Source organism: Takifugu rubripes, chromosome 1, assembly GCF_901000725.2.
Source record: "Takifugu rubripes chromosome 1, fTakRub1.2, whole genome shotgun sequence".
Classification (NCBI taxonomy): domain Eukaryota; kingdom Metazoa; phylum Chordata; class Actinopteri; order Tetraodontiformes; family Tetraodontidae; genus Takifugu; species Takifugu rubripes.
Genome location: NC_042285.1, coordinates 4,141,916 through 4,168,077, shown reverse-complemented (window position 1 = coordinate 4,168,077; position 26,162 = coordinate 4,141,916). Strand labels below are relative to the sequence as shown.

Sequence of the window (26,162 nt, the reverse complement as noted above, 5' to 3'; positions counted from 1 at the left end):
CCCTGATCGATGACAGCGAGACCAAAGACAATAATCACTCCGGTGGTCATTGTCTATAATGGATTCCCGTCGTGGAGATAAGGGGCTTCCTAAAGCTCTGCTTCCCCGCGTTCCTCTCTGGGCAAGGCGGCCGCTTAAAATGCGACTGGCAGCGTATCGGCCCGCTCAGTCACCATGATGGATAACAAATGTTTGTTGCATAAACTTCTTTTGGCGTCTATCATTCTTATCTGGAGAAACCTTCCATGAATCACCCGCTGTCATTGAGACCAGGAGCTGCGTCGGAGGAGAACAAACAGCAATCATCACTTTGCTGGAGGCCCTTGACGGCGCTTCCTTTTAAACGTCGACTGTGGCGCTCGGAGGCTGGAAAGTTAGCGACTTAATTAACAACTCCCCTTCCCGCGAAGCGCCTGGCGCCCCGATGGGTGAGGAGGGCAGGAGGGGGACAGAAATGTAGGGAGAGACTTGATGAGGAGCGAAAAGCGGCGGCGGAGACGCTGCTGAGGGAGGCTCCTCTGCTGCGGCTCAGCTGAAATGCTCATCTGTGTTGACAGGGGAGAAATGGACCTGGGGATAAAGTTTTTCACAGCCACGTCCAACATCCTGCTGTGGAGCCCAGAAACGGCGCCCTGCTTTCTATGCAGAGGCTCATCCGTCAGACCTTCAAGGAACAAGGACCCACTCGCAATGAGGACAACAGAGAGGCTCTTTTATTCATTGTTTAGGGGAATATACGGCCCAGATATGGCGGCCACAGCGGTGCTTCCGCCTCTCAAGGTCAAATAAGGGAGTTGGGAATCTGCCGTGGCGTCGATAACACATCCACCAAAGCACAATTTAAGAGGATGATCCAGTAATGAAACCGTGCTGTGGCGACCGTGCTAATATCTGGATCAGCAGAAACGGTTTTAAGAGAGACATTTTATAATTAAAGGCATTAAAAAAAGGTGACCAGGCCGCGGATGACGGCATGGATGCACCTGCAGAGACATTCGGAGCTGCTCTGGCACCTTCACACAAGGTCTGCATCTGTGGCGAGAACGAGCCAAACGCAAATATTTACAAGTTTGTCGGCGTTTCTCTTTTAGTCTCGTTCGCAGCATCTGCGCAGCTTATTTGGTACGTTCAGCTTTTCGCCACGTTTTGTGCAGAGGAACCTCAAACAAACAGAAAATGGTTGTTCTGTATTTATTCTATGTTATATAATTCATTCTCTGAAAGATTTCAGACCACTTTTTTTTTTTAAACTTGATTTATGTTGACGGGTAATATTGGATTTGTGTATATGATGCACAGATACGCACGATCACCAAACCAGGAAGAATTCATTTTAAATTTGCTGCAGAACCCCTTTCATGAGTTCCTTCCTGCTAATTAATGAGTTTATTCTGATCTACCAACCACAGGAATTGTTTTTACTTTTTGTCGCGACCACATTTCTGTGATGTCAGAGGTCAACCGGTGCTCTGCTTTAATTGGCTGTTATTTGGCTGATTGTGGGTGATTCTGAACCGTGTTTATTATTGTGCTAATTCGCTTTAGCTACAGTGCTGTGTGCTGGGTTGTTTTTGGTTTTTCTTCTTCTCATTACTCTCCTAACATTAGAAACTGGATGAATTTAAAAAGTAATTTTCAGATTTTCTTGTGCAAGCAGCTGCTACACTTGATTACATCGGGGAAAACAAACATCTGTCTACTGATTGCACATTTAGTACTATCTTTACCCTGGTTTGTGCAGAAACTGCTTGAATAAATGTGGTTTTACAGTAATGTAAACTTAATATTTTTAAAAAGTTTGGATAGTTTGTTGGAAGTTTTCGCTGGTGCAAAACGTTTCTTTCCACTGACAGATTGAGTGTGAGATCTGAATTTCTTCTCATAACCAGGAGAGGAGGTTTTTCACTGGTATTTGGGTCAGTTTCCATTTATGTGGAGGCTGGAAAGAAATGCTAACGCTTTTATTTGCTCTGTGCTTATCAATGCTCAAAAGGTAAGGCTACTTTTTTTAAATCTGATTTGACTTTGCGTTACATTTTTCCCTGTCTGCATGACACACCGCTAAATCAAACTGCATGTCTAATTTAAGTGCGCCCTCTGGCGTTGGCATAGTGCACTTGCACGTGTATTCAAGGCAGCAGTTGACTCTTGGTTTGACTTTGAGTCTTGAATTACTTTAAAAACGCGAAAGATTTATTACAAGCCTTAAAGCTCGAGTTTTAATTAACAATATCACAAAGTTGTGATTGTCTACAGGTTCGTGACCATGTTTTTTGGCGTAGGACACTATAAAATAGATTGTAGATTTATTACATTTGTAGCCAAGAATGGTGCACTGTCCTTGATATTTCCATCCTCCTTCATTATAATCATATATCAGTTCTGTCGATGCAAGTCAAGACAGAATTAATGCGACTTTATTCGTTTTTTGTCTCAAACACAATTAAGGCTAATTTCAGTCTGCAGTTACATACTATGACCAGCAGATGGGAGTGTTGCTAGTTGAGTTGCGTTAAAATAAACTGGACATGATGTATTCTAATTGTGCCTTGTGCAAAACATTGTCATCCACCAAATATTTTCAATCGATTAAATAAAAAAACCAACACACAATTTTGCTTGTATGTCGTAGATTTCACTATTTAATTTTGTACATCATCCGGTGATTAAAAAAATACATACTTCCAACATTTCACGCTCTCATTTACTCACACACACACACACACACAAACACACACGCTCTGTTGTGCTATTCTGTACTGTTGATTCATATCTGCATTTATAAATTAAAAAATAAATAAAGAATCATTGATTTTCATGGGCACTTGTAAGAGATGAAACTCACTGGCTGAGACATCAGTGGTTTTCTGTACTGGATAAAAAAGGAGGAGGCGGCGGCTTTTGGAGTTTGGAGTTATTGTCCCAGATGAAAGAGTCATTTCGCAGCACTTTTGCCAGCTTTATATTGAAAGGCCTGTAGAAATCTCCAAGGATCTCCTTAGTGATGGGAAGCATGGGACCCAGGTTTTTGTCTGCCGGCCTCCTGGTGTTTGACGCTGGACTTTCTGTGATTTCTGCCTCAATTTCTTTTGTCGGAGGCTCTGGAAGACGAGGACGCATTGTTAGTTTTGGAAAAATAAATAAATAAATAAATAAATATATATAGCATGCTTGATTTTCAGCATCTTTTCTGCTGTTTAGCTATATTTATATTTATATACTGTAAACAGCAGAAAAGATGCTGAAAATCAAGCATGCTTTGGGCAGAAGCTGCGACACGGTGGGAGGCAATTGCACCTAAACTGAGGCTGGCAGCTCTTCCAGGGAGTCTCAGGTTTGGAGTCATTAAACCACAGGGTGGAACGCTACAGTAGAAGTTAATGAGGGTTTCTCAGCAGACGGTTGTGATGCAACAATTTCTTGGAACCTTGACTGAAAAAGAGCCTTTTCACATTTGCTGAAGGTTCAATTATCTTTTCTAGTCATTTTTAGCTATCGACAGCTGTAGAAATTAAACCAGAGCAACAGGAAGTGCCCATTTATTCTTAAATTCTATATCAGGGTGCTGATTTTAATCCTCTCGCTGTGTGATAACAGCTGGATCATTTACGGCATGTGATGTTCCTTATTACAATGCTGCAGTTGTCTTTGGTCATCTGCTGTGTATTGATCAGAACCCACCCGGGGGAATAATTCTGAGCTGAGCCAAGCTTCGAGATGTGTCGCTTCTCACCGAGGTCGAGGAAATCGAAGACCCTGTGCATGGTGTATTTCCTGTTCGTGGCATGGTCTTCCAGCCTCAGGACCAGAAGCTGCTCCCTGCTGACCACGCTCAGCCAGTCCATCAGGTACACGATGTACAAGCCCACCTGCAACCTGACCTGGAGGACACAGAAGAAAGAAAGAAACGAAGAAAGGGATGCTGTCAGGATAAAACCTGAGGCAGAGCGTGAATGTGCTAACAGGAAGTCAGATCGTAGCAAATGTGCAGAGCGGCGTAATAAGAGGAATCGGATCCTGGTGCGTTTGCTGGTTCGATACCGCTGGTTTAGAGCAGATCCAGCAGCTTGTAACCCAGTGCAGAAGAGGGTTCGCTCACCGGCATGGCGTTGTTGACAGTGGTGTTGTACACACAGGAGCGCATCGTGTACTCCGTAAGGCACCCCTCGAACAGCTGCAGCGACTCGGACACCTTCTCGTGGAAATCCTCCGCGGACTTATTTGAGATTCCAAAGTAAAGGTAGTCGGAGTAGAGCCTGCAAGAAATCACCGGACAAACTTGAAACCATCACTAGATGGGTTTTATAAAGCAGAAAACAGGACAGGAGCCAATAAAATTCATGTTTATTCAATGAAATGGAAGGAGTCTGTGAACTTGCACCTTTTCAAAAGTTTATCAAACACTATGTTAATTAAAACGGAGACAAGTCACACCGAATTAGTTGTCCTTCCCAGATGGAAGTGGGGAATTATGCTGATATGTTGAATTACCCATATGCCAATATGGGAAACCCTTTCAAAGGTCGACACTGTCTCTTAAGAAAAGAGAGATTCTCCGATAAAGTAATCCCAGGAACCTCATCTGAAGAATAAAGTTAAAGTCAATCGCATCACAGCGATGGATCCCCCCACCTTTCCACAGGGTCCCTGAGCATGACGATGAAGCGGGCATGGGGCTGCAGGGCGTGCACAAAGTCCTGGATGAGGAATGGAGGCTCTCCCTCTGTGGTGTTGTCATAAAAGTACACCCAGGCATTGTTGTCCCACATGGTGGAGGCACTGGCTTCCCCTGCAACAATCAATCAATCAATCAATCAATCAATCAATCAATCAATCAATCAATCTTTATTTATACAGCGTCTTTTACAATCAAAACTGTTTCAAGGCGCTTTCCAGAATCCCAGGGTCTAACCCCAGACAAGCAACAGTGGGAAGAACCCCGGCAGCCTTGGCCTATAACAGCATAGCTAAGATGTTAACCTAATGATTAGACGACCCCCTAAGTATGATCATTTGTCTGTCTATGATAATAACTGGAACTACAGAATTAGCAATAATTTATCCCATGCTGCCGAATAATGTTCGCTAAGGGAAGCATGTACAAGGTGAAGAGGATTGGTCCAAGTACAGAACCTTGTGGAACTCCATGGCTAACCCTACTGTATGAAGGGGGAACACCATGGACATGAGCAAACTGGTATCTATCAGATAAATATGATCTAAACCAGTCTAGTGCTGTCCATTTAATCCCAATCACATGTTCCAGTCTATGTAACAGGATGCTGTGATCAACTGTATCAAAAGCAGCACTGAGGTCCAGCAGAACCAGCATAGAAACCAGTCCATGATCTGAAGCTATAAGCAGATCATTAGTAACTTTAAGAAGTGCTGTTTCTGTGCTGTGATGAGCTCTAAAGCCTGACTGAAACATCTCAAACAGGCTGTTCCTCTGCAGGTCCTCCAGTAACTGAGTCACCACCACCTTCTCTAGAACTTTAGAGATAAAAGGAAGGTTGGATATTGGCCTATAGTTTGCTAACACATCAGGATCCAGTGATGGTTTTTTAAGCAACAGCTTAATCACGGCCACCTTGTAGGACCGGGGTACATAACCTGACACTAAAGAACCATTGATCTGGTCCAAGATAGAACTGCCTATCAATGGTAAAACATCCTTCAACAGGTGTGTTGGGATGGGATCTAAAAGACACGTGGTGGTCTTGGATTTCTGAATTAGCGATGACGCCTCAGAAAAATATATAGGGCTGAAGGAGTTTAAGGGCTCGTTGGAGACCCTGTATGTTCCCACAGTCAGCACGTCTGACAGCAACAAGCCGACACCATTTGAAATCATGCAAAACAAGACACAAACAGATTTTACCAAAGTTGTGCAGTGGAAAATTTACAAAGCCAATACCTACAACTGTGTTTTTTTTTTTTTTGCTTCTTTTTTTTTTGTGCTTGTAAATAGAATTACTGATACAAAGTCAGAAATATGACATTATTCACTGGATTTATTAAGTATTTGTCAATTATTTGTTGTCAAAATCCATCATTAATGATAATTAGAAATAACACATAAAACTATTTCTATTTTTACTTTTTTTTAAATATGATCATGTAGTCGTAAAAATACAGTTTTGATGACTGAATTTAACTCGTTTGAATTTTCCACCACTAGAGGTCGCTTCAGAGTCTATAAGTAAGAAGTCTGAAAGCATTCAGTTTCAGTTTTTTATTATAGAGTATTTTCTATTATATAAAACAAATTTCTTTCAGAGTAAATATCAATTATATTATATTTATCCTTCTGCAATGGAAAACATGCATATTTAAATTATTGATGAATTCAATTATTTATAGAAATAACGAGAAATCTGTGATATTCCATACCATAGGTGTCATCTACTAGGGGCTGGAAAATACATTTCTACACGGGAAAAATGCAAATGCAGGCTGGGATTTATTTTCATTTCCTTCCCTTTTCAAACATCGTAAACATATGTTTCCCAACGTGTATCCCGTTTGTCTCAACTAGTGCGTACGTGGTGACTGCCGCATTGCAAAGTCTACAAAAACAAGATTAATTATGTCTCCAGCTGTGAGCACAATTGTTAGTGTGGCGCACGCAAGAAGTGGGAAGATGACATTTCTGCGAGCAGAAAATGATTGGGAGTGTGGTCAGGGATGATATTCTAGGCTGCGTGTGCCTTCATTATCTTATCTGGGGAGTGAATTGAGGGGAACAGACAGTCAGTCTTATGCTCCTCCGTTCCGCTGAGACATGGATGATAACCAGGACCTGTGCTGTGATGGCAACAGAACTCACGGTGCTTGACTTTCCTGAAGGGTCTCTGTTTCCATCGGTCCGTGTTTGTTGTGTTCCGTGTGGAGAGGCTGAATTAAGGCAAACAAATGGGCGAGCCAGGCCAGCGGGCCTCCGGCGTTGGCCTGAGGGCTGAGGAGAGGCAGAAAAGGCGACATCCTGGCCAGAGACCTGCACCTTGCTGGGTTCTCTCGGGGCAAGGTCTGAATACTGAGCAGCTTCTTGGCACGCTCGCCAGCTCTTACAAGGATTAGTGCATTTATTTAAAGAGGGGAAACAAAACAGGGCGGCACGCTAAGCTGCACTCAATGCAACAACTCGGTCCGGCATGAAAAGCCTTTTGTTGAACGCCTGAATCGGGTTTTCTTTGCAGTCTATTCTCTCAGCTTGCATTTGGGACGCCACAGAAGATAAAAAACCAAAAGGAAATAAAGATGCTGGGAGCAGGATATGCACATCAAGGACAGCCGGTGAGACGTCCCCACCCTGCCGGGCCGAGTGTTGCTCTCTTGGCATGAAAAGAACAACAGTTGTTTTGGGGGGGGGGTTCTGTTTGTTTGGATAGCACTCCAGTGAAGTGCCTATGTGACTGTCTGCAGTTATTAAGCTGCCGCAATCTCTTTTTATCGCCAAGTCAATGCCCTTTATGCAAAATCAATCATTCATGGGAGTCGGAGGCGCTGCTCTTCAGCTAAAAGCGGCCACCTACTACCGGTGGTGACGTTTGAGAGATCGTAGCGCAGATACCTGCAGCAGGAAGAGGCCTAAAGCCAGCAGAGATTACGTAAAGCAGGAAACAAAACCACGAGATCCGTCCAAACAATTTCTTTGAATTTGAAGCGATGCGGCACGGGGGGAGGCATGACCGGAAATGACCCCATCAGGCGGTGCTGAGTTCACTTACCTATGATGACGTTAGGCTGGCTCGGGCTGGCGCTGACGTTGGCGCTAAGGTTGCCCTGGATCTGGTAGGCGGCCTGATCGAACAAATCCAGGTAGTCTTCCACTGGGTATCGATCGTGAAAGCCCTCGCTCAGACGGATAATACCTGGTGCAGAGGGAGGAGACGGTTATACCCCTCCAGCATGTTGATTTATTGGAAGGAGCCACTATGGATCTGCCGATATTTGTTGGTAATATTTCCACTCAGTTCCTGACCCCGGCCCTCAGTTCATGACCCAAATCCAGCTACGTATGAGGACATTGGCACTGGTCAGATCCTTCTGATGGGTTGTTGAAGACAGAATAACCTTTTTCTCTTATTTACAAGCTACCTGCGTCCCTGAATAAAGAATAAACGGAGACAAACACAAAAATGCCTCTTTTTAACCATTTTTTTGTGGGGAAACTAAAGTGGACCAGAAAGGGCAGAGCAAGAGGGCCAAATGAAAAAATAAAGGAAGCAGGAAAGGTGAAACAAATTAGCTCGCTCAAAAAAAAACACCCTGCAACCTTGGATTCGCTTCCCTCGACAAGTGTTCCGCCAAAACTCCATGTAAAGTCATTAAGCTCATTTAGTAATTTTTAGACACATTGCCTGGAGCAAAACAGGATGTCTCCATCATCAGTGAGAAGAACAGAACCCATCCAGAGTCAAAAATGGACATTTCTCAACGGTTCGCTGCTCCAATGAGATAACCGCGCATCTGCTGGTGAAGAGTTATGAGATTACTGGCGTAAAATCGCAGTCTAATCTATCTCTGGTTTGGCAATGGCGGCCGAATCACGGCGGATCTTTCCCCCGCTGTCGTCTCCACAAACGCAGATGTGCATTAATGAGACACACGCAGACTCGCGCTCCCACTTGAGCTGCCGAAGAGTTTCCATTATTCATGAGTCTTAATGGTTGCTTCGCTCAGAAGGAAAACAAAAGAAGAAGGTGCTACGAATGTTGATGTGCCTTCATTTGGGAGCAAAACCAAAGGACAAATTTGGAAAAACAGCTTCTTGAATATTTAGTTTACAGTCTACATGTGGGCTATTTTTGAGAGTTGATGTTTTTAATGTCATAAATTAGGTAAATGCTGCGAAAACACCAGTTTGTCGCACATCTCGTGCAGGATTTTAGTCCATCTGCAGAGTGTTGGGAGTTGATGGTGGAACGCCGCAGATGTCTGCAATTATCCAGGTTTTTCTCCAGGATGAACTGAGACAGTGATCAAATCTGACCCAGTTTAAACAAAAATGCCCAACTATTCTGAACACTTCATCAGAAAAACCATAAACATGCTCCTAAAAATCAGTTTGTAGTTTGTTTTCTAACGATTTAACATTGTGTTGATTTGAGGAACGGAGCTGTAAAGCGGAGCAAAAAAAGGGAAGCAGGAGTGCACGGGGGGGGGGGGCTTGTCACGAGGGACGAATGCAACATTAACATTTCCTACTCGAGTACAGGAAACACCCACGCCTGTGGGTTCAAAGCGCACGGGGAAGCTTCAGATGGCGCGCGCTCTTTTCAAGTGGCTGCTGCCACGTGATGAATCTGTGTCACGGATCACAGCGGAGCGAAGCTCGGCTGACATCACTCCGCCAAACTGCTAATGAGCCCCGTCGCTATGCCAGCTCCAGCGTCGGTGTTTAAAGACGGAGGTGTGATGACAGCAAAACTAGATTGTGACTCACGTTTTAAATGACAAATGTTCCTCTTTATGCTTCCAAAACTGCAAATGACTGTTTTCTTTACTCACCAAACCTCTTGCGTGTCCACCAGTGTGGCTCTTTGAAAGTGGTGAATTTAACATCAGGGTGCAGCCTCAGTCTGTCGTACAGGTCCGTCGTGCCACACTTTGGTTGACCGATGATATAAAAATACGGAAGGCACCGCATGCGGTATGCTTTTCCATCTCGGTGGATCAAGTGTTCTCGAAAAGTGCTCCTCAGATGCTGGAACACCGTGCGGAAGCGCTTCGAGTAATGTGCGTACAAGTTTGTCCTGTAGGGATCTGAAGAGACGTTCCCAGAGTATTCCTCGTACCAGCAGGGGTTCTTGATGCCGGTCAGGAATTTGCGTGGGATGACGGAAAACAACTAAAAGACAAAGAAAACAAATGTGTGTGAGCCCAAAAATATGCAGAGAAGTAATGCAAACAGGCTGCAGGGAGCATAAATAACATTCCTGTCAGAATCCAGCTCAAATAAACCCAAACATGCCTGAGGTATTAATATTTAGTATGTATTTATGCAGACATGGGGGGTGGGGGGTTGACCACTGAGCAGATAGAGCCTGGCGAGTTTGATTCTGATCACAAGATTTCCAAACCTTTAACCTGAACCTGGAAACACAACCGATAAATTCCATATTCACACGTTTGAATATAAAATTGAGAGTTCAGACTGACCGGGACACGTTGAAGTGCAAAAAAAGAGTCAAAATGGAGCGTTGAGAAGTGCAGCCTTTAACCGGCTGCCTGTAAAAAGAGCTAATTTAAGGATAATTAATGCCGGATCCATCCGCAGACGTTGCATCGATCGTCCCGCGGCCACGTTCTCCAATTCATTAGCTGGTTCAATAAGAATTTAGTTATGTTGCAAATAGCCCCGACACAAGCCTTTATCATTAGGATTAGCCATTAATTGAAGCGCAGAGGTGTTGAGGTGAGATGGACACCAGGAGGAAGGCAGCGGGCCCACGTGTTGGATGACTTTGAGACTTAAAGCCCTCATGGGAGGGGGGTAAATGAGCAATGCATGCATTTATCTAGCGTGTAATACAAGGTTTTCAGGGCGGTTTTATCATTAAAAATTAAATCAGGCAGTGACACTGAACTCCTCCACATGGAGACATCAAAAAGGCGCACATTCCCATTTTAATTGGAATTCCCACACAAAACAGGTCTGTGATTGTCAGTAAATGAGATCAGGTCTGGTTTGCACCGGTTTAGACACAAACACCTGTGTCAATGCTTCTTTTATGATATCATCACAATGTACACTTTCATTTAAATGCTACCAACTGAGTGATTTTCTAAAAACGCTGAGCCTTTCACTAAATTTGAACATTTTTTTGAATATTTCCCGAACACAGAACCGTCTGAAAACCTACCACCCGGGCTGAAGATCAAAAAGAAGCGGGCAGGATGCTGTGTTTTGCTACTCACATGTGGCTCGCTGTTCACCAGCGCTTTGAGGTCCGGAAGGTGTCGGCTGCTGCCAAGCTCCACCTTTGATGCGATGGACCTGACCACCTCTCTGATATGAGCGTCGTCCTTTACCACGGACAGGTTGAAGGTCAAAGGTCCCGGGCTGACCAGGACGCTGAAGTGGTACGGCGACGGGGTGAGGAGGAGGCCCTTCTTGTCTCCTGTCAGAATGTAAGAAGCCGTGATAAAAAACATGACGGCCAGCCCGAACAGGAAGCTGTAGATCCGGATCCTGCGGAAGCCTGACAGGGCGCCCCAGCGCTGCGGAGGCTCCCGTTTCACTTCCAGGACCGCAAACAGGTTCATGGGGGTGTCATCCACCTGCAGAAGCAGGGGCCTTTTGCGGTAGTCATCCGCCACAGAGCCCAGCAGGCTGTACTTGTAGTCCATTTGCGTCATGGTGTCAACCGCCTCAGGTCCTAGGTGTCACAGCTCGAGAACAGGGAGGATTCCTGAGTGGTAGCCAGTCAGATGGGAATGTTGGGGACAGAGGAACGGCCTGCAGAATACATCCATCCTGAGCGGTAGGGAGCGGCTGACATCCCGTCGTCCACCGGCAGCTGCCTGGTCAAATTAGAAAGACGGTAAATACGTTCAGCTGTTGTTGCCACATGCATTTTCCTGCTTCTCGCATATTTCGTAAGTGCTGACTTGCATTCATACATGCGTCAGTGTGCACGCTTAAAGCTGGGAAATGACTCAAATTTCGATAAAATTCATAAACGGTGACACGAATCCACTTGAGTAATGAGTCACATCAGGAAGCGAAACTGTGTCCTTCAAATAGCCACTAACTTTAGTGTCACAATTTCTTGAAGGTCAAACTTTGCCTGACTAATATTGAATTAAAGGGATAAACTAATTTTCCACTTCATGTTGATGTCATAGTCCAGCCCTTCCTATGCATCATATTGGAGTCACCGTATGGAGGGAACGATAAGCACGAGTTAAATCCAGACGCTGTTAGGCTGTGTGTCAGACTCTCCCGAGGGAGACAAGAATATAAGAGATACTCAGCCTGGTCCAGCGAAGGGATTATCTTATTAGAAAATGGTATTCCTCGCATCAACGGTGCCCTACGGATAAAAGGAGGACCGATGTGTGAGGGGGTGAGGGACCCTGGGGACCTTCGATGATAATGCTCCTGCAGCAGACAACAAGATTAAGGTAACTAAAATGCAACGAAAAGACAGGAAGTTAACGGCTATTTGGGTCTCGGACGCTCTTCAGGTAATAGGTGGGAATGTAGGTGATGCTACCTGGTAATGTTTCAACACATCGCCATTGAAAATGCATGAACACCACCATGGTGCTCGTGTTCTACCTGCAGCACGCAGCAGCCCGCATACAGCAGGAGATAAGGAGTCTGGTGGAAGTGAGTCATTGGCGCTACTCCCAGCAACTAATAGTGTCTGCTCCCTACCTCACACCCTCTATGTCTGTAGAAACTGCAGCAGAGCTGATAAGAAGACAGCCAGATAACGTCTTCCTACCTGCTTAAGCAATCGTCATTTACCCCGGCTGGGCCTTCCTCCAAAGCTACAGGCTCTCCAGAGGGCAGGTGGAGGAATAACAAGTTCCACTTTTGCAGCCATGGAAGGAAAATCGGGGCACTGCTCGATCAAAGACTCCGAACAAGAGGTTTAAAGCACAGGCAGATGTGTTGTGTACAGAAATTGAACCTGTAAACATATCCCTTAGCAACACGCTAACCGCCAAGATCCACCGTTATGCAGGTACCTGGGCTGTCTTGTTTGAGCATGTTTCGTGATGGCAAAGTGTTTTATTTTTGCCTTGCGGACTTTCCAAGGGCATCAAAGGTGAATTATGATTCTGCTCCACCCCCTCTGAAGATGGTAAAGGGTGTATTCTGACCCACATTCACCAGAATTGTAGTGCAAATGCGTGTCTAATCAAATACAACTCCTCTGGGTTGGAAATACACAGTCAGGAGCATGTAGGAGTCACTGCAAAGGCCCTTTGTAAGCTGCTGGCTGTATAATACCAGCCACCAACAAGCTGATTAAATATTGTGAGGGAGCTCTGGAGACTCTTTATAGGTGTTAGTTTAACGGTTTCATCTGATGTCAAATGAATATAAATTTGATGAGCTGGGAAGCTTTACTTTACAACAATACTAGATCTAAAGGTACTGGACGGGTGGAAAATGATGGAAAATTAGTAAAGACCTGCAAAAAGTGCCCAAATTAGCTGGTAATTGTTGGCTACTTCACTCCCGAAAGGACTGTTTGTAGTACAAATTAGGGTCGTGTAATTAATGGAACGGTCCTTTGGTATTTCCAGGATTGTACGAGCAGCTATTTTAATATTGATGAGCAAAGGTGTTAGTTGTGCCTAAAAGATCCCTCATCGAGGCTTGAATCAACATCGCTCTTGTGCAAACGAAGATGTGTGAAGAAGGCAAAAATGGGGAGAGTTTGAAAGATTGAAAGGGCGAAATGAAAAGAAACCAACAACAATTCCACTCCGGGGGAACCTGCGTCTCCACAGATACGCCAGCCCGCTCCAGCAGCTTGACAAATGTGCTGGATTCATAAGGCAAACACGTTGCTCCTGTCCATCAAACATTATGAGACCGTTTAACACAAAAGAGATTTATGTGTCGAGGGAGGACAAAAAGGACGCGAGGTTGCATCGGTTACCTTTTTTGGCTGATAAATGTGCAATAAAAGTGAGCGTTCATTATTTATTTTTTAGTGGGAACATCACAGCTCACTTGTTTAAGCCCTTACGCATTAGGATTGCAGGTAAACTTGCATTCCTGTTTGGTAGAATCAAGAAGCCATCAGGCATGAGGCTGCTGAGGTTCTCTCTACTAGTGATACGATCTGGCCCCTGCTAAAGGTCACACGAACGACACTGTGCACAATCACAGCATCAAATATGTAGGACTAAAAAAAAATTAAAACGTTTTGTCTTCTTAACTGCTTTTTCCCTTTTGGGGTCACAATGGGCGAAGGCAGGTCCACCCCTGGATGAGTTGCCAGTTCATTACATGGCCCTATATGAGAATTTGCGGGTTTGGCACCTTCCCCTACAACCAGAACCTTCCATGTTTTTGTCCGCACCGGGGCTTGAACCGAGAACCCTCTGCTTCTCAGCACAGTTGCCAACAGACTGTTGCTAAAATCAAGAATGTTGCCAACTAGATCACACCGCTGTCAATTTCAGCCAACACTTCCCAAATGTGTTGTTTGTGTGAAGTTCCCTCTTTGGCCACTAGGTGGTGTGTCCAAAGCAGAGCTGCACTCTGATGACCCATGAGATGAGCAACTTTTGTTGTGTGACAAATGTCTTGGAGCTATGGACACTGGGACAAAGTGAATGAACCACCGCCATCTCCAAGACGTTCCTGGTGTTTACATTTCTCCTTTTTGTGAGTGACTACTTTTCATCACCGCAAAACTTCTCGATCTCAGCTTTTTCCCCCAGAAAAATCGCTCCCTGACCACCCCCCCACCCCCCCATCATGGAGTCATGAGTCCTCACAGCACAACCTGCCACAAAAGTCACAAAACAACGCTTTCGGTGCATCTCTCGCATTTTAATCCGAAACGATCCCTTTTACAGAACGCTTCAAAATCTGTCGAGTGGGGGGGTCAGAACAGGTTGCACTGATCTATTATCCCTAACTACATTATTTACCATCAGTTGTTAGAAGCAGTTTCACACTAAAGTATTTAATAGGGCAGCATTAACTTGTCTGAGCCCAAATGCGTCACCTGTGTGATAAGTTCAAACTCATTAACTGCACAGACAACTCACATTGAAAACCATAATTAGCTGCAAAGACGCTGATGATCTGTATGCTGATGCAGTCGTCTTAAATGAGGTAGTGGCAGAGAGGCCTCTCTCAAACAGACAAATCAGGTGCAATTCTACAGTTCTCCATGTCTTTCTCTGCCCACCTGAGAGGTGACAGTGCCATACTTCGCCCACTGGCGTTCCAAATGCACCAGTGTTGTTCAAGTATTGTTAATGATGTGCATTTTCTGGTGATGGGCGCTTGGGAAGACAACAATAATAAGGCATTAAATGTTTCACGTAGCAGGACTGCGCATTTTTGTAATGTTCTTGTCGCCTTTCTGATGCGACCAAATGCGACTGCAGCTTTCCAGGGCATAAATGATTGTATTTAGGGCACTGGCCATTAATTACGGGCATATCTTGTGGTCTCAGACAAAAGAAATGACAAAAACACGCCATGTTGCAGCCCCAGTAATCATGCGTTCTCATACCAGAGTGATGAACGATCACTGTACCTGGCAGAGGAAGCGGGCTCTGCGGTGCACAGAGAACGCTGTCCTACTTCTTCGTTGTTCTCTGCTTTTTTGGTGGAAAATTAATTGCATGACCTCTTAATAGACCCATGAAATGCCCTTTTTATATTCTTTTGATTCAAAGCTGCCAGTCTTTCAAAGGACAGATAACTCACTGCTGCATATTAAAGGAAATTGCCAAAGAAGCCCCAGCAGACCTCCTCAGAGCCACGGTGTGATGCTATCATCATCATCTGAAGAGGATTCAAAGTCCCCATAGTCTCTGCAGAACAGTAATGTGAGTTATAAATGTTTCTCTTTTATTCTTTCTTTGAAAACCGAAGCAGGAAACTGCAGTTCGCAATTTGCCTGGGCGTATTTGTCTGTTCTCAGAGGACAACAGAGGTCGACGCACTTGTCACGGCATCTTTTCATGATTAATGGAGCGACTGGTCAAACGTCTGGTAGCGCACGCAACAGGCAGATAATCCCAAATATGTTGGATCCATTAGTAAAGCGGGGATGAAAAACACTCTGAAAGGTTGAAATCGGCACACGCCAGATATGAACGATGGAGGGGAATCAAACAGAGCGGGCTAAAATGACCGAGTGTGCAGTATCACTGAAAAATAGATCAGCCAGAGAGGTTTATTATATCAAAAAGACAATGATAAAAGACCCCAAACAGATGCTCATCAATAACTGACGGAGTGGCCGTGGAAAGCCTTTTTACTGTCACTCCACAGTCAAAAGTAGAATTCTCCGCTGGTTTCTGCTCCCCTGCAAGAACAATCTGAGGGTAAGTCGCGCATTTCCCACCACGTGATGAAGAACGACAATATTTACCTTTCCTAGAAGGAAGGTGAGCAGGATAAACCAAAGCACCACAGACAGAATAATTAAACGGGGTCCAACTCACAGTCTGGTTTAACTCTCCATCTGTCAGGATAAAGGACTCCTGGACAAGCTCGTCCAACGGGACGATCAAATTATTTCCATTTCAGTTACAGAACGTCCAACGCAAACAAACTAGACTCCAGAGAAGTGCATAAACTGCTAATGGCTTCAGCAGGATGCCAGTCCTGTCTGCAGACTCCAGTAGTTTCTTTTTATAGCTTTTTCTACCGAAACCACCAAGGAGCTGACGGCAAAATGGGAGAAGAATAGACGCACTCGCATGTAAGGAAACCATCTGCTTCTTTTTCAAATTTCCAAGGAATGGGAAGTGGATTTTGGTCCACGTCCATCAAAAACACAGGAAACGCTGTAGCTGTACAAGAGCGTGACAGCGGTGGTCAGAGGATGCGCCAGAGCTGTGGCAGAGCCTTATTTTCCACCAGGCTGCACAAAAAAAAAGTTCAAGTTCAGTTTACGGTCACAACAAGTGTGGTGGAGCCTCAGATGATGACAGTGGCTCCTTTATATCAAGACTGAGGGATTTTCCCCGTACGCTGCAAATGAGTGTCCTACTTACATATAATTGCAAGTATTTGCATTTCAGCAAAGCAGACAAAAATTATTAAGACCATGTCTTAATAAAGTTTAAATGAAGTCTTAGGTGATTAAATCAAACGGTAGTTTTATTTATCAAATTACTGACACGAGCCACACAAGGCTAACGTGCTTTTTACAGTAGCCCAGAATGGACAAACCTGGTGCAAGTTTCAGTATTTGTGTTATCCTAAAAACTTAAATTAAAATTTTTACATCTACTTATTCACTATATCTGTGCAAGAGTGGGCTAGAAATGAATTCTGTCTCCTGGCAATCCTATCGTGTGATTTTTTTGCCCTTAAATGCCACCAAAGAGGCTTTTAATTGTGTTTGGAAAGGGGGAAAAATGACTAATCATAATCCAGGCAGCAATTCCACTTTTTTTTTAACCAGATTTTTACAGATTTGCCATTATAAGTTTTGTGTATAAGCAGTATTCATTCTTTATACAACTCAAATTTGATGTTGCCTTTTGCTTCTGTGTGTTTGTGGGTGAATATTCTTAAGGTCACTTTCAGCCACTTCATTGGCGCTGCTTGTATTCAGCTCGAGTATCTACTGACAGTCCATCCTCATCCCGTCGCTATAAATCAGGCACTGCGATATGATATCCAGCACAAACTTGTCACTGGGCTCGTAGGCGCGGAGGAGTCGGATGCGAGTCGGGAGCAGTTGCTGCTTGTTTTATCGGCCTGTGAAAAACGATTCCTTCGTTTAAGATGAGTCGGCATTTATCCGCAGTCGGAGATGCTTTGTGATTCAATTTGGGAGTTACGGCGAATAGTGGAGATGAAAATAGAATCAAGCAGAACGTCCGCTGTCCGACTGTTTAATCAAGAAATGGCCTCTGTGTAGGGACATCTGAAAAAAAACAGCTGCAAAACAGTCACAGCACAGTAGCCAACATCTTAGAAACTAAAAGCATCAACCCGTAAATGTGGTTTAGCCATTTAAATCGTCAAGATTAATTTAGGGGGAAAGCATCATTTGTGGTCGCAAATGAAGTGAGAGCCAAAGCACGCCGGCGATGCATGAAATTAATCCTTACAATATCTAGGGAGTACCAGAAAAGAATCTGGAACTAGGATTGCACTTGGCTGCACGCCTACAATATGCCAAAAAGCCCATAGATAACAGAGCCGGGGAGAGAGAGCCCCGTGACCTGTGAAATATGTCGCTTCCTTCCTTTGGGGCCCAATCTAATTATTTACATCATGGCCATGTAGCGCGAGCGAGGAAGAGAAGGTCAGTATTCACAGCGGCTCAAAGACTCTCTCATCGTATTAGCCCCGATTACCCAGGGGAGAAGTCAGCCGTCACATTCCCACAGATCACACACAGTTGATCAGAATCTAATCTCCACAGTCTCCCCCTCCCCCCCAGGAGGGACCTGACCATGACCCCAACTGAGGAACCTCTGGGTGAAAGGGCCAAACGGGCTTTGGAGAAGAAAAAAGCGTGGCCCCTGCCCCGGATTCATAACTCGTGCTCATTCAGGAGTCCCCGCAGAGTCCCGGTTCAGCACTTTCCTCGCACTTATCTTTTATTCATCTTTTTAATTTCAGCGGGAGCGTCCCTCCGCTGCCGCTGATGATTATTAAAAACTAGAAAAACTGCGGGGGAAAGGAAAAAAAAACACAACGCCGACCGTTTAAATGATTGATTCTGCTCACAAAAGAGCGCGCGTTAGGACAAAAACCAATAATGGGGAACCATCCCTGATGAGGGACTGAGTCGTGGGCAGATTTGAAACTTCTGAAGGAGACAGATTTCAGCAGGTTCGCCCTCTAAACTCCAGCGAATTATTCGAAAGCGAGAACTTGCTTCAGCTCTGAGCTGCTCCGGCGTCAAACTTTAGATCCTGGTAAATGCCATTAATTCTGAGTGTCTCTGTTTTTTTGTCCAGCTACTGTCAGATATTCGTTTCCCCCTTCTGACAATAATCTCCTCATTGCAGATTAATTTTCCACATTTAGCCTTTTGGCATTTTTAAAAGGACAATGATGTCAGCAGCGATGACGATCGACACCATTTTCCGCCCTCGCCAGTAACAGAATTGCTTTCCAAGCAGGAACGACCGCAGCTAAAAGGCGAGTGCGATGCCACTTCCATTTACTTCCCCTGACCTCGCTCTTCCGAAGGTCGCCTTTTCATGTGTTCACCGCTCCCCCGGCACCTGCTCCCGCTCCCGCTCACCCTCTCATTCTTTTTACACGAGCTGACAGGCAGGTTCCCTACATGCGGACCAAAGTTCAGAACTGTTAATCTTCCTTTTTTTGCAGAAGCAGGACAGACCTGGGGGGAAACGGTTGGTAATTAATCCAATGGGAGTGTTTACAGTTTCCAGTGGAATGCCAGTGAACCCACAGCGGAGCATAAAAGGCTCTGAAATCAGATTTTACTGGACTCCTTCCAGCAATGTTCTGGTTCTGGTTTTCTACACGTTCGTATTTGAAGGACAAATGTAAATTATACATTTGACAGTCTGGCATCATGTCAGGTTGTTGAACAGCTGCCAAGAAACTCTCTTTAATTCTATTACCTGCAGATTTTTTTTTTTTTAAATGGCCGTCCTTTTCTTACCCGACAAATTGGAAGTTGTACTGGTGCTGGATCGCCTCCATTTAGCTTTGAACACGTTAGGATTGTTGGTAGCGTAGGTCTTTTTGTCTTGTTTTCCTGTTGCCATACCAACAGGTACCTTCTCCTGAGCTACACACAGATGGCTCGTGGTAAATCTAACATTTTACTTTCACGCTTCAAATATTCCCAGAGAAGAAAATGAATGTGGTTTTGGCGGCGCACCCTGCAGTAGATGTTTAATTTTAAAACTAGAATTTGTTGGAAAGTTTATGGAAAGACTTCAGATGAAAGCATCCTAACGGTAATCATTTATTATGGCCACATGAGCTAAGCTAATTAGTAGAAGTTGCGGTATTCAATCAGAGCAAAAAAAAAAAAACGTCAATAACAGCCCAAAACTGATGCCCTCCATATTTTAAATAGTCACAGATGAACTGTACCAAAGAAAGATCAAGGAAAAACTAGCAAGAAGCCGCTGCAGCGCCTTTACAAAACGTCATGCGAAGCAACTCGGACACTGGAGACGGTGAAGGTCGAGAACAGCAACTTTTATCAAGGCTATTTGGCAGACGATTTCTGTCACTACAAAGCTGCGATCCATATATGACATCTTCCCCGCGGTGGTCCAGAAAGCCGATAATGATTCAAGATGGACACAGACGTTTCTTCATAAACAACAGGCAGCTATCAAAGAAGAAACCAACCAGAGTTTGCAAACTCTAAATAGTCCTCCACCAGGGAGTGATCAAAGAGGTAGAAATGGGCACATGTTCTACTCTGTTGAGTCATTCTGATTGCTTTTATTGATCCCTTTATGCGTGGACACAACGGCCGCTGGTTAAACGTGTTACACAGAGACAAAAACAAGCCCGAAAACGACTGAAACGGTGGAGAACAGAGAGAAAAGTGAGCGGAGGAACGTGCAAAGATTCAAAATCTTACTATCGAATCATCCAATTCTCCTGAACACCTTAGTCTTTTGATGTTTTACACAGGTTTATAAAAGCACAGAACCTTACCGACGTCAAGGGTACGATCTGAATGATCTTTTAGGATCAGCATGGAAATCTAGAGGGAAAACTGTCTGGAGGATACAGTATTTTGGGTTAAAAAAGAAGATAAATCTGCTTTTTTATATCATTTAAGGTGCCCAGGAAGGTACCATCTTCATCCTGAGAATACTCACTCGGGAAAGTCTGTCACTTCAAATTAGCTCTTCTTGCGGAGAATCCCACTGGCGCTATTTTCCAAGCAGCTTCCAGTTTCATCATATAATTCCTTGTTTTCTTTAGGTTCTCGGGGAGACATGGACTAATCCTGTACTGCAGCGTTTCACACCTCGTTATCAGTCTGAGTTTTATCTCCCAGTGAATCAAGGATTCTGCCAGATATGTGCACGGATTGAGCGTTAGCCTCTGGCTGCCAAGAAAAATGTGTGAATTAACAAAAACCGAGGATATAGCTCAGTTTGCAGCCTAAATGAGCTGCCGTTTAGGAGTGGGCACGGATTGGGAGTTTTAGGGAGGCTCCGTGAGGGTATCCCACTGGATCCATAATATTAACTTGACCTGACGGTTTGACACTTATAAGACGGTGCACGTTGCTGCATTATGCATGCAAGCCATAGATAATGAAGGCTTGGACAAACTCTTCCGGCTTAACAGATAGCCCAGCAGGTTAACGCTCCAAATTAAGGGTGAGCAGAAAGAGGCCTCCGTTAAATATGGAGCTTTAATTGGATGGCATCTTATATTCCGAGGGAGGCAACGTGTTCGCCGAAGCTGCAGCGTGTGTGAGGTTTAGCATAAATCAGGATAATGCATCGGTCCTCTTTGGTGCGCTCTGGAAGAGGAGGGTAAGGAGGGCAAAAAAAACGGGGTTTAATCACACCTCGACCTGCCTGGCCATGTCCTGATAAATGGAAACAGGGAGAGAGTTGCAACAGCTACAGCAACGCTTCTGACCGAGTGTAAAAGCTCCTCTGATTCATCCTGGCAGCAGCTGCCGGCACAGATACGAAACTCCGGCTCCAAATTAACCTGGCAGGGATAATCCCACAAACTGATGGCCGCAGCGAGGAAAATAACCGAGCCGGGTCGGAGGGCGCGTCTTCCGGCAGCCCCTCCGGTGCGTCTGGCACCCCTGCAGGACATTTCGAGGCTGTCTGGTAAATGGAGCTCAATGTTAACCTTTTGAACTGGACCTGACGTGCAGGGAAACGGCAGGAAGCTTTGGAGTTTACTGGTCTGAAAGGAGAAGAGAAGCTGACTTTGGTCAACCAAGGTCCACTGGTGGATTTCCAATCAACACTAAGACATAAATCCAGCTGCATCACACGGAAAAATTGAGTAAACAGGAATGATTTCAAAAGTTGTTGCCGTTAACAGTCCTGAGTAAATAAAGAACTTTTTGCTGTGCATCATTCCGCTCCCTGTACACACGCGCTGATGAGACGTGCCCAGTAACACTTGGTGATAATCTACTGGCATCACAATAGCAACAGTCACAGACAAGGCCTGAGTGAGATCAGTGGCAGCATATTTGATGGTGATAAGGGAAGAAACAAAGATTTCAATTGTGACCACACAGTGTTTCATGCACAAGTGATATCATTCATAGATGTGGGGGAATTTTCATTTTATCCATTTCCAGAGCACGACCGCAGACAGATGTTGAGGAAAACAAAAGCCAGCAGTTTCATACGCATCATTAATATAAGAGGCGGCCTCCAAACCCCCCAGCCCGGTGTAAAACGATGTTCCAGCATCATGTCCACATTAGTATGCAACCTTATGCTGGTGACACATATGTAAATGACCATCCTGCATCATCCGTTCCGGCATGCTGGGTTCCAGGTGGGAGCTGCTGCAGCATATTTGTCTTGGGGACACTTTTAAAAGAGAGGCGTCTGACTTGTGAACGCCCCAAGTACTTCAGGATAACGAGTTAACTGGAGTTAAACTCGGCAGCAATGAGCGTAACTATAAAACAAGAAAGCAGGCAAGCTGTTCCCCAGCTCCTTTTTATAAAGCTCATAAGACGGGGAGAAAAAAACATGTCTGCAGAAACCATTTAAGAGCTAATATAGATTAATGTTTGACAGCTTGTTAGCCAAATCAGAGGAAACCCGTCAATCTGGGTAACAAATGGGTAACAACACCTTCCTTCTGGTGTTGTTGCTCTCCCGCAAACCCATAAATTCGGTCCCAAGAAGACAAGAACACCGGACTTCATTGGAGGATCCATCCATCACTTGGCCCCTGCGTGCAGCGTTTTTAAAGACCTCCGCTCGCATTTACGCGCAGCTGGAAAGTAGCGGGATAGAGTGAAGAAAAAAAAGAAGCTGAACCTGCAAGCTCAGAAAAACATTAATGCATCAAAGAGCAGGTGGTGACAGCCGTGCAGCTAAAGATGGCATCTTAAAGAGCCGACGCCTTTTGATAGACTGCTGAATAGCCGAGGACTGCTAACTTTTCCACGCGCACCGAGCAAAATGGCATCTGACAGTTTGTTTTTGTTGACGTTGAACTGGGACTGCATGCTAATGAGCTGGATTTGTCCATTAATCAAGCCTCTCACTGTGCAGCATTGAATATGGTAATTATCTAAAAAAAAACATTAATAACAAATAGTTGTTTCTTAAAATTATTCATTCATTCAAAGTGCAACATTTTAGATGACATGTTAATTCTCAGTTTCTCATACCAGCTTCTTACTCTTAGTCAGTTGGTGCCCCTTAGGAAGCCCATCGAGCTGTGCACAGCAGCCCCTGATGCCCACTCGACACCGAGCTTCCTGCAGCAAATCAAAAAACCCTTAAAATAAAGGTCAAACGCTCCGTTTGGGAAACACAGAGAGCTGCTTCAGGCTCTGAGCTGGCAAAAATCTGATGTGTCCCAGCGAGGGGGAGAAAAGGTGTCACAGTTATCAGAGCGGCGCCAGAAATCTGCGAGCCGCTGGAAAAATGGAGGAACGGCGGTATCTAAAGGAGCGGTCAGAAGTGTTTCAGACCAGGCGCTGGCGCAAAGGGGCCGTCCGTCTTCCCCTCTCCGGGGCAAAATGACCCAGACAAGCGTGCGTTTGAACAAAAGACAAACTGGAGTAAAAAGAAGTTGGCAGCAGGTCGGCCCATTCCGAACAATCATCGTCTGAGCTAGTTCAGTCGGATGAATAGAGCACTGATGGTTTACGACCTCCTACTTTCCGCAGAATTTACCAACAACTATCTCTTTTTGGATGTTTGATTCACAGGCACGCCAGTCTCCATTTTGGCCAGTGAGATGCGGGACAGCGCCGAGAATTCACAGGGAATATTTCATTGCATGTCGCCACATATTGCATGTCGCCACCCAGTGCTGACGAGGACCACGTTTTCAGTTTTTTTTCAGTTAACTGGGACAGAAATGAATTCTGGCGGGATGCCAAAACTCTAATTTTAAGCACGGCTCGATAAAACCATGCACGTAAATTTACTGAGCGCCTGAGCTAGTAAACGCTGCTCTGCCACGCATGATTCAGAGTGCAAAGAAAGAAAAAAGATGCTTGTAGAGATAAACTGTTTGGAGGAAGCCTCAGTTTAATCTTCAGGGTTGCACTCTTCACTAAACAGGGTGTGTTTATCACTGCCGGCATCTGATCACCTTAAATCTATGAGACTGAAAAGGGCAAGACTCTGGTGCATTTTCTCTGCCAAACACTGCAGTTTGCATGATGAAGTGCCTTTAAAAAGGACGCTCAAATCCAGCTCCAATGAGATCCTCTCAGCCATTTCAATTGGTTTCCCTTGAGAAATCACCAAAGAGCTCCACAACAGAGGTTCCCTCTCCGCGTTTATTGCAGTCCAGCCGACAGGGACGCACTGTTGCCGAATATCTGATGAAAGGGCTGAAGATCCTCGAGCTGCATACGCTAACACGCCATTGAAGAAACTCCCCAACATCTTTGTTGTCATAAGCGATGCAAATAAGTTCATTCATTGTTACTTCTGTGCGCAGAGGCCCTCTTTCACATGCAGATTAGATAGCTTGTGGCAGCATGATTTATTGTTTATGCACTTTAAGTCCTTTCAGATGAATACTTAAACAACCCGCAACAGAGAGAGTGGCTAATGCTACAGTGGGATCAACAACAATCAGCCAGAAATATTACACCCCAGCTCATCAGGAACAGCAATTCATCAAACCGTGTTAGTCGCAACGCCAAACTAGGAGACGAAACGAGCGCCAACGAAACAGAGTGCCTGCTAGGGGCCACGGGCACCCTGTTGAGGCTTTTTAAATCATTCTAACCATCCATCCTACTCACGCTATAATCATATGTTCCAGCCAGGCACAGAATTTCCCCCACGCTTGCGTTGGCCACCTCCCTGCCACGCTGCGTCACCTTGTAAAAGCACTCTGCCGACAGGATGCACACCTTGATATTAGCTCTTTGGAAAGGTTTCATTGAGGAGCTATTTTAACCTTTTCTCTTGGACAGTTGGACGTAGAAAAAAAAACTGACCTTTCAGTTAAAGTAGTCAGTTAGTCAGAAAAAAAGATGTTTGACTGCATATAAAATACTCCATTTGATGTTAGTTTATATAGAATGCCAACATGGAGGAGCTTCCATGCCTTTATTTCATTTTCAGCTGTGCAGAAAACACACAGAATATGCTGTTGTCTTTGTTAGCTGCTTGAAAATAGACCCGTGTTGCGGTTTATGCAGACGCACTGGAATAACAGTAAAATGTAGAGTCACACACGAGCCTTAACAAAGTTTGTCCAATGATGATCAGCATCTGTGTATTTCATTACCCCCCCTTTCTCTCTCGACTGACGTCCTCGCGTTGTTTTTCTTTAAGAGCTCGGCTGATTAAAAGACGTCCAACTCCGCGCAAACGCGCTCAACATGAAGTAGTGCGCGGAAGTGGTGGGTGGTTAGAGCGATGCGCCCTGGGGTGCGTGTCTTACCCATTAAAGCACAGGCATCAGCCCACGTGTGAATCCGGATCGCTGTGGCACGACAGTGTGTCTTCGGGTGCGTTAAAGGGAACATTAGATGGGGGATACGCGAACACTTGGGGAACGGTCACCAAAGCGCAGTCCGCCTCTCTTCTCTCCGTTACGCACGGCAGTCCAACATTCCCGAGGGTCCGTTCGGTGCCTCAGGTAGGACAAAGGGAAGAGATGACCGCTCAGCCTCCCCCCGGGGGGTTCCCTCCGCTCTCATTGGTCAGCAGCGAGCCTCTTTGTTTTGGTTCTTACGGCCGAACAACGCGTCTCACCCACGGCTGCTCAGAGGTGTGACGTTATCCAACAGAAGCCGATTGATCACACGGTTATTTTTACAAGCCTCCACAAAACAGCAGCTCTTTTATAAAAACTGAGGCAACTCATGAGTTGAGATAGTGAGCCGATTCATTCTCCGGGCGGACACCGCTGAATGGAGCTCGTTATATCGGCGACGTCTCCGCTTTCGTTTCAGGGCGCAAACAAACTTTTGGGTTTCTGAAGCAGGAGGACCTGGAACTTCAACGACGGCGGCGGCAATAAATGCAGACACGGGAATTGCAAGACGTGCAAATATATATATATATTATATACGTATATATTTATATTTTTAGCGTGAATAAAATCCCGAACCTACCATGAGTTCTCGCCCCGAGGCGCGCAGCTGCTCACTCGAACCTTTGGACCAGACAACTTGTCAATGTCCGAGTCCGTATTTCCATTCCGAGATGATCACAGGCTTAAATCCGAATGTTTTATTCCACTGCTGGAGACATGTGAAGGAGTTGTGGAGTCTGCGCTGACAGCTTCTTTCTCTCATCACCGGTGTGAGGCAGTCTCTCTCTCTCTC

General features: G+C 45.0%; 1 protein-coding gene across 3 annotated transcripts; it reads right to left on the bottom strand.

Annotated features, from left to right (window-relative positions):
- Positions 1–2,613: 2,613 nt before the first annotated feature.
- On the bottom strand, positions 2,614–26,162 carry LOC101075284 (carbohydrate sulfotransferase 15). Of its 3 annotated transcripts, none has more exons than XM_011617349.2 (8): positions 25,950–26,162; positions 10,924–11,529; positions 9,514–9,853; positions 7,731–7,874; positions 4,633–4,789; positions 4,100–4,256; positions 3,734–3,881; positions 2,614–3,101 (listed from the first exon to the last, which is right to left on the bottom strand). In XM_011617349.2, exons 2-8 carry the CDS (start codon positions 11,362–11,364, stop codon positions 2,857–2,859), a joined length of 1,632 nt encoding a protein of 543 aa, XP_011615651.1. In that variant the 5' UTR covers positions 11,365–11,529; positions 25,950–26,162; the 3' UTR covers positions 2,614–2,856. The 3 variants fall into 3 exon arrangements, with proteins under 3 accessions (XP_011615651.1, XP_029701773.1, XP_029701770.1); XM_029845913.1 differs by having other exon boundaries at positions 10,924–11,525; XM_029845910.1 differs by lacking the exon at positions 25,950–26,162 and adding an exon at positions 25,274–25,711.

Excerpts from the sequence above, each read along its gene's own strand:
- LOC101075284 (XM_011617349.2), bottom strand. The coding sequence starts at position 11,364 with ATGACGCAAATGGACTACAAGTACAGCCTGCTGGGCTCTGTGGCGGAT. Across the intron at positions 3,882-4,099 it reads CTGTCAACAACGCCATGCCG|GTCAGGTTGCAGGTGGGCTT; the intron begins GTGAGCGAACCC and ends TGTGTCCTCCAG. Across the intron at positions 3,102-3,733 it reads CTTCGATTTCCTCGACCTCG|AGCCTCCGACAAAAGAAATT; the intron begins GTGAGAAGCGAC and ends CTCGTCTTCCAG.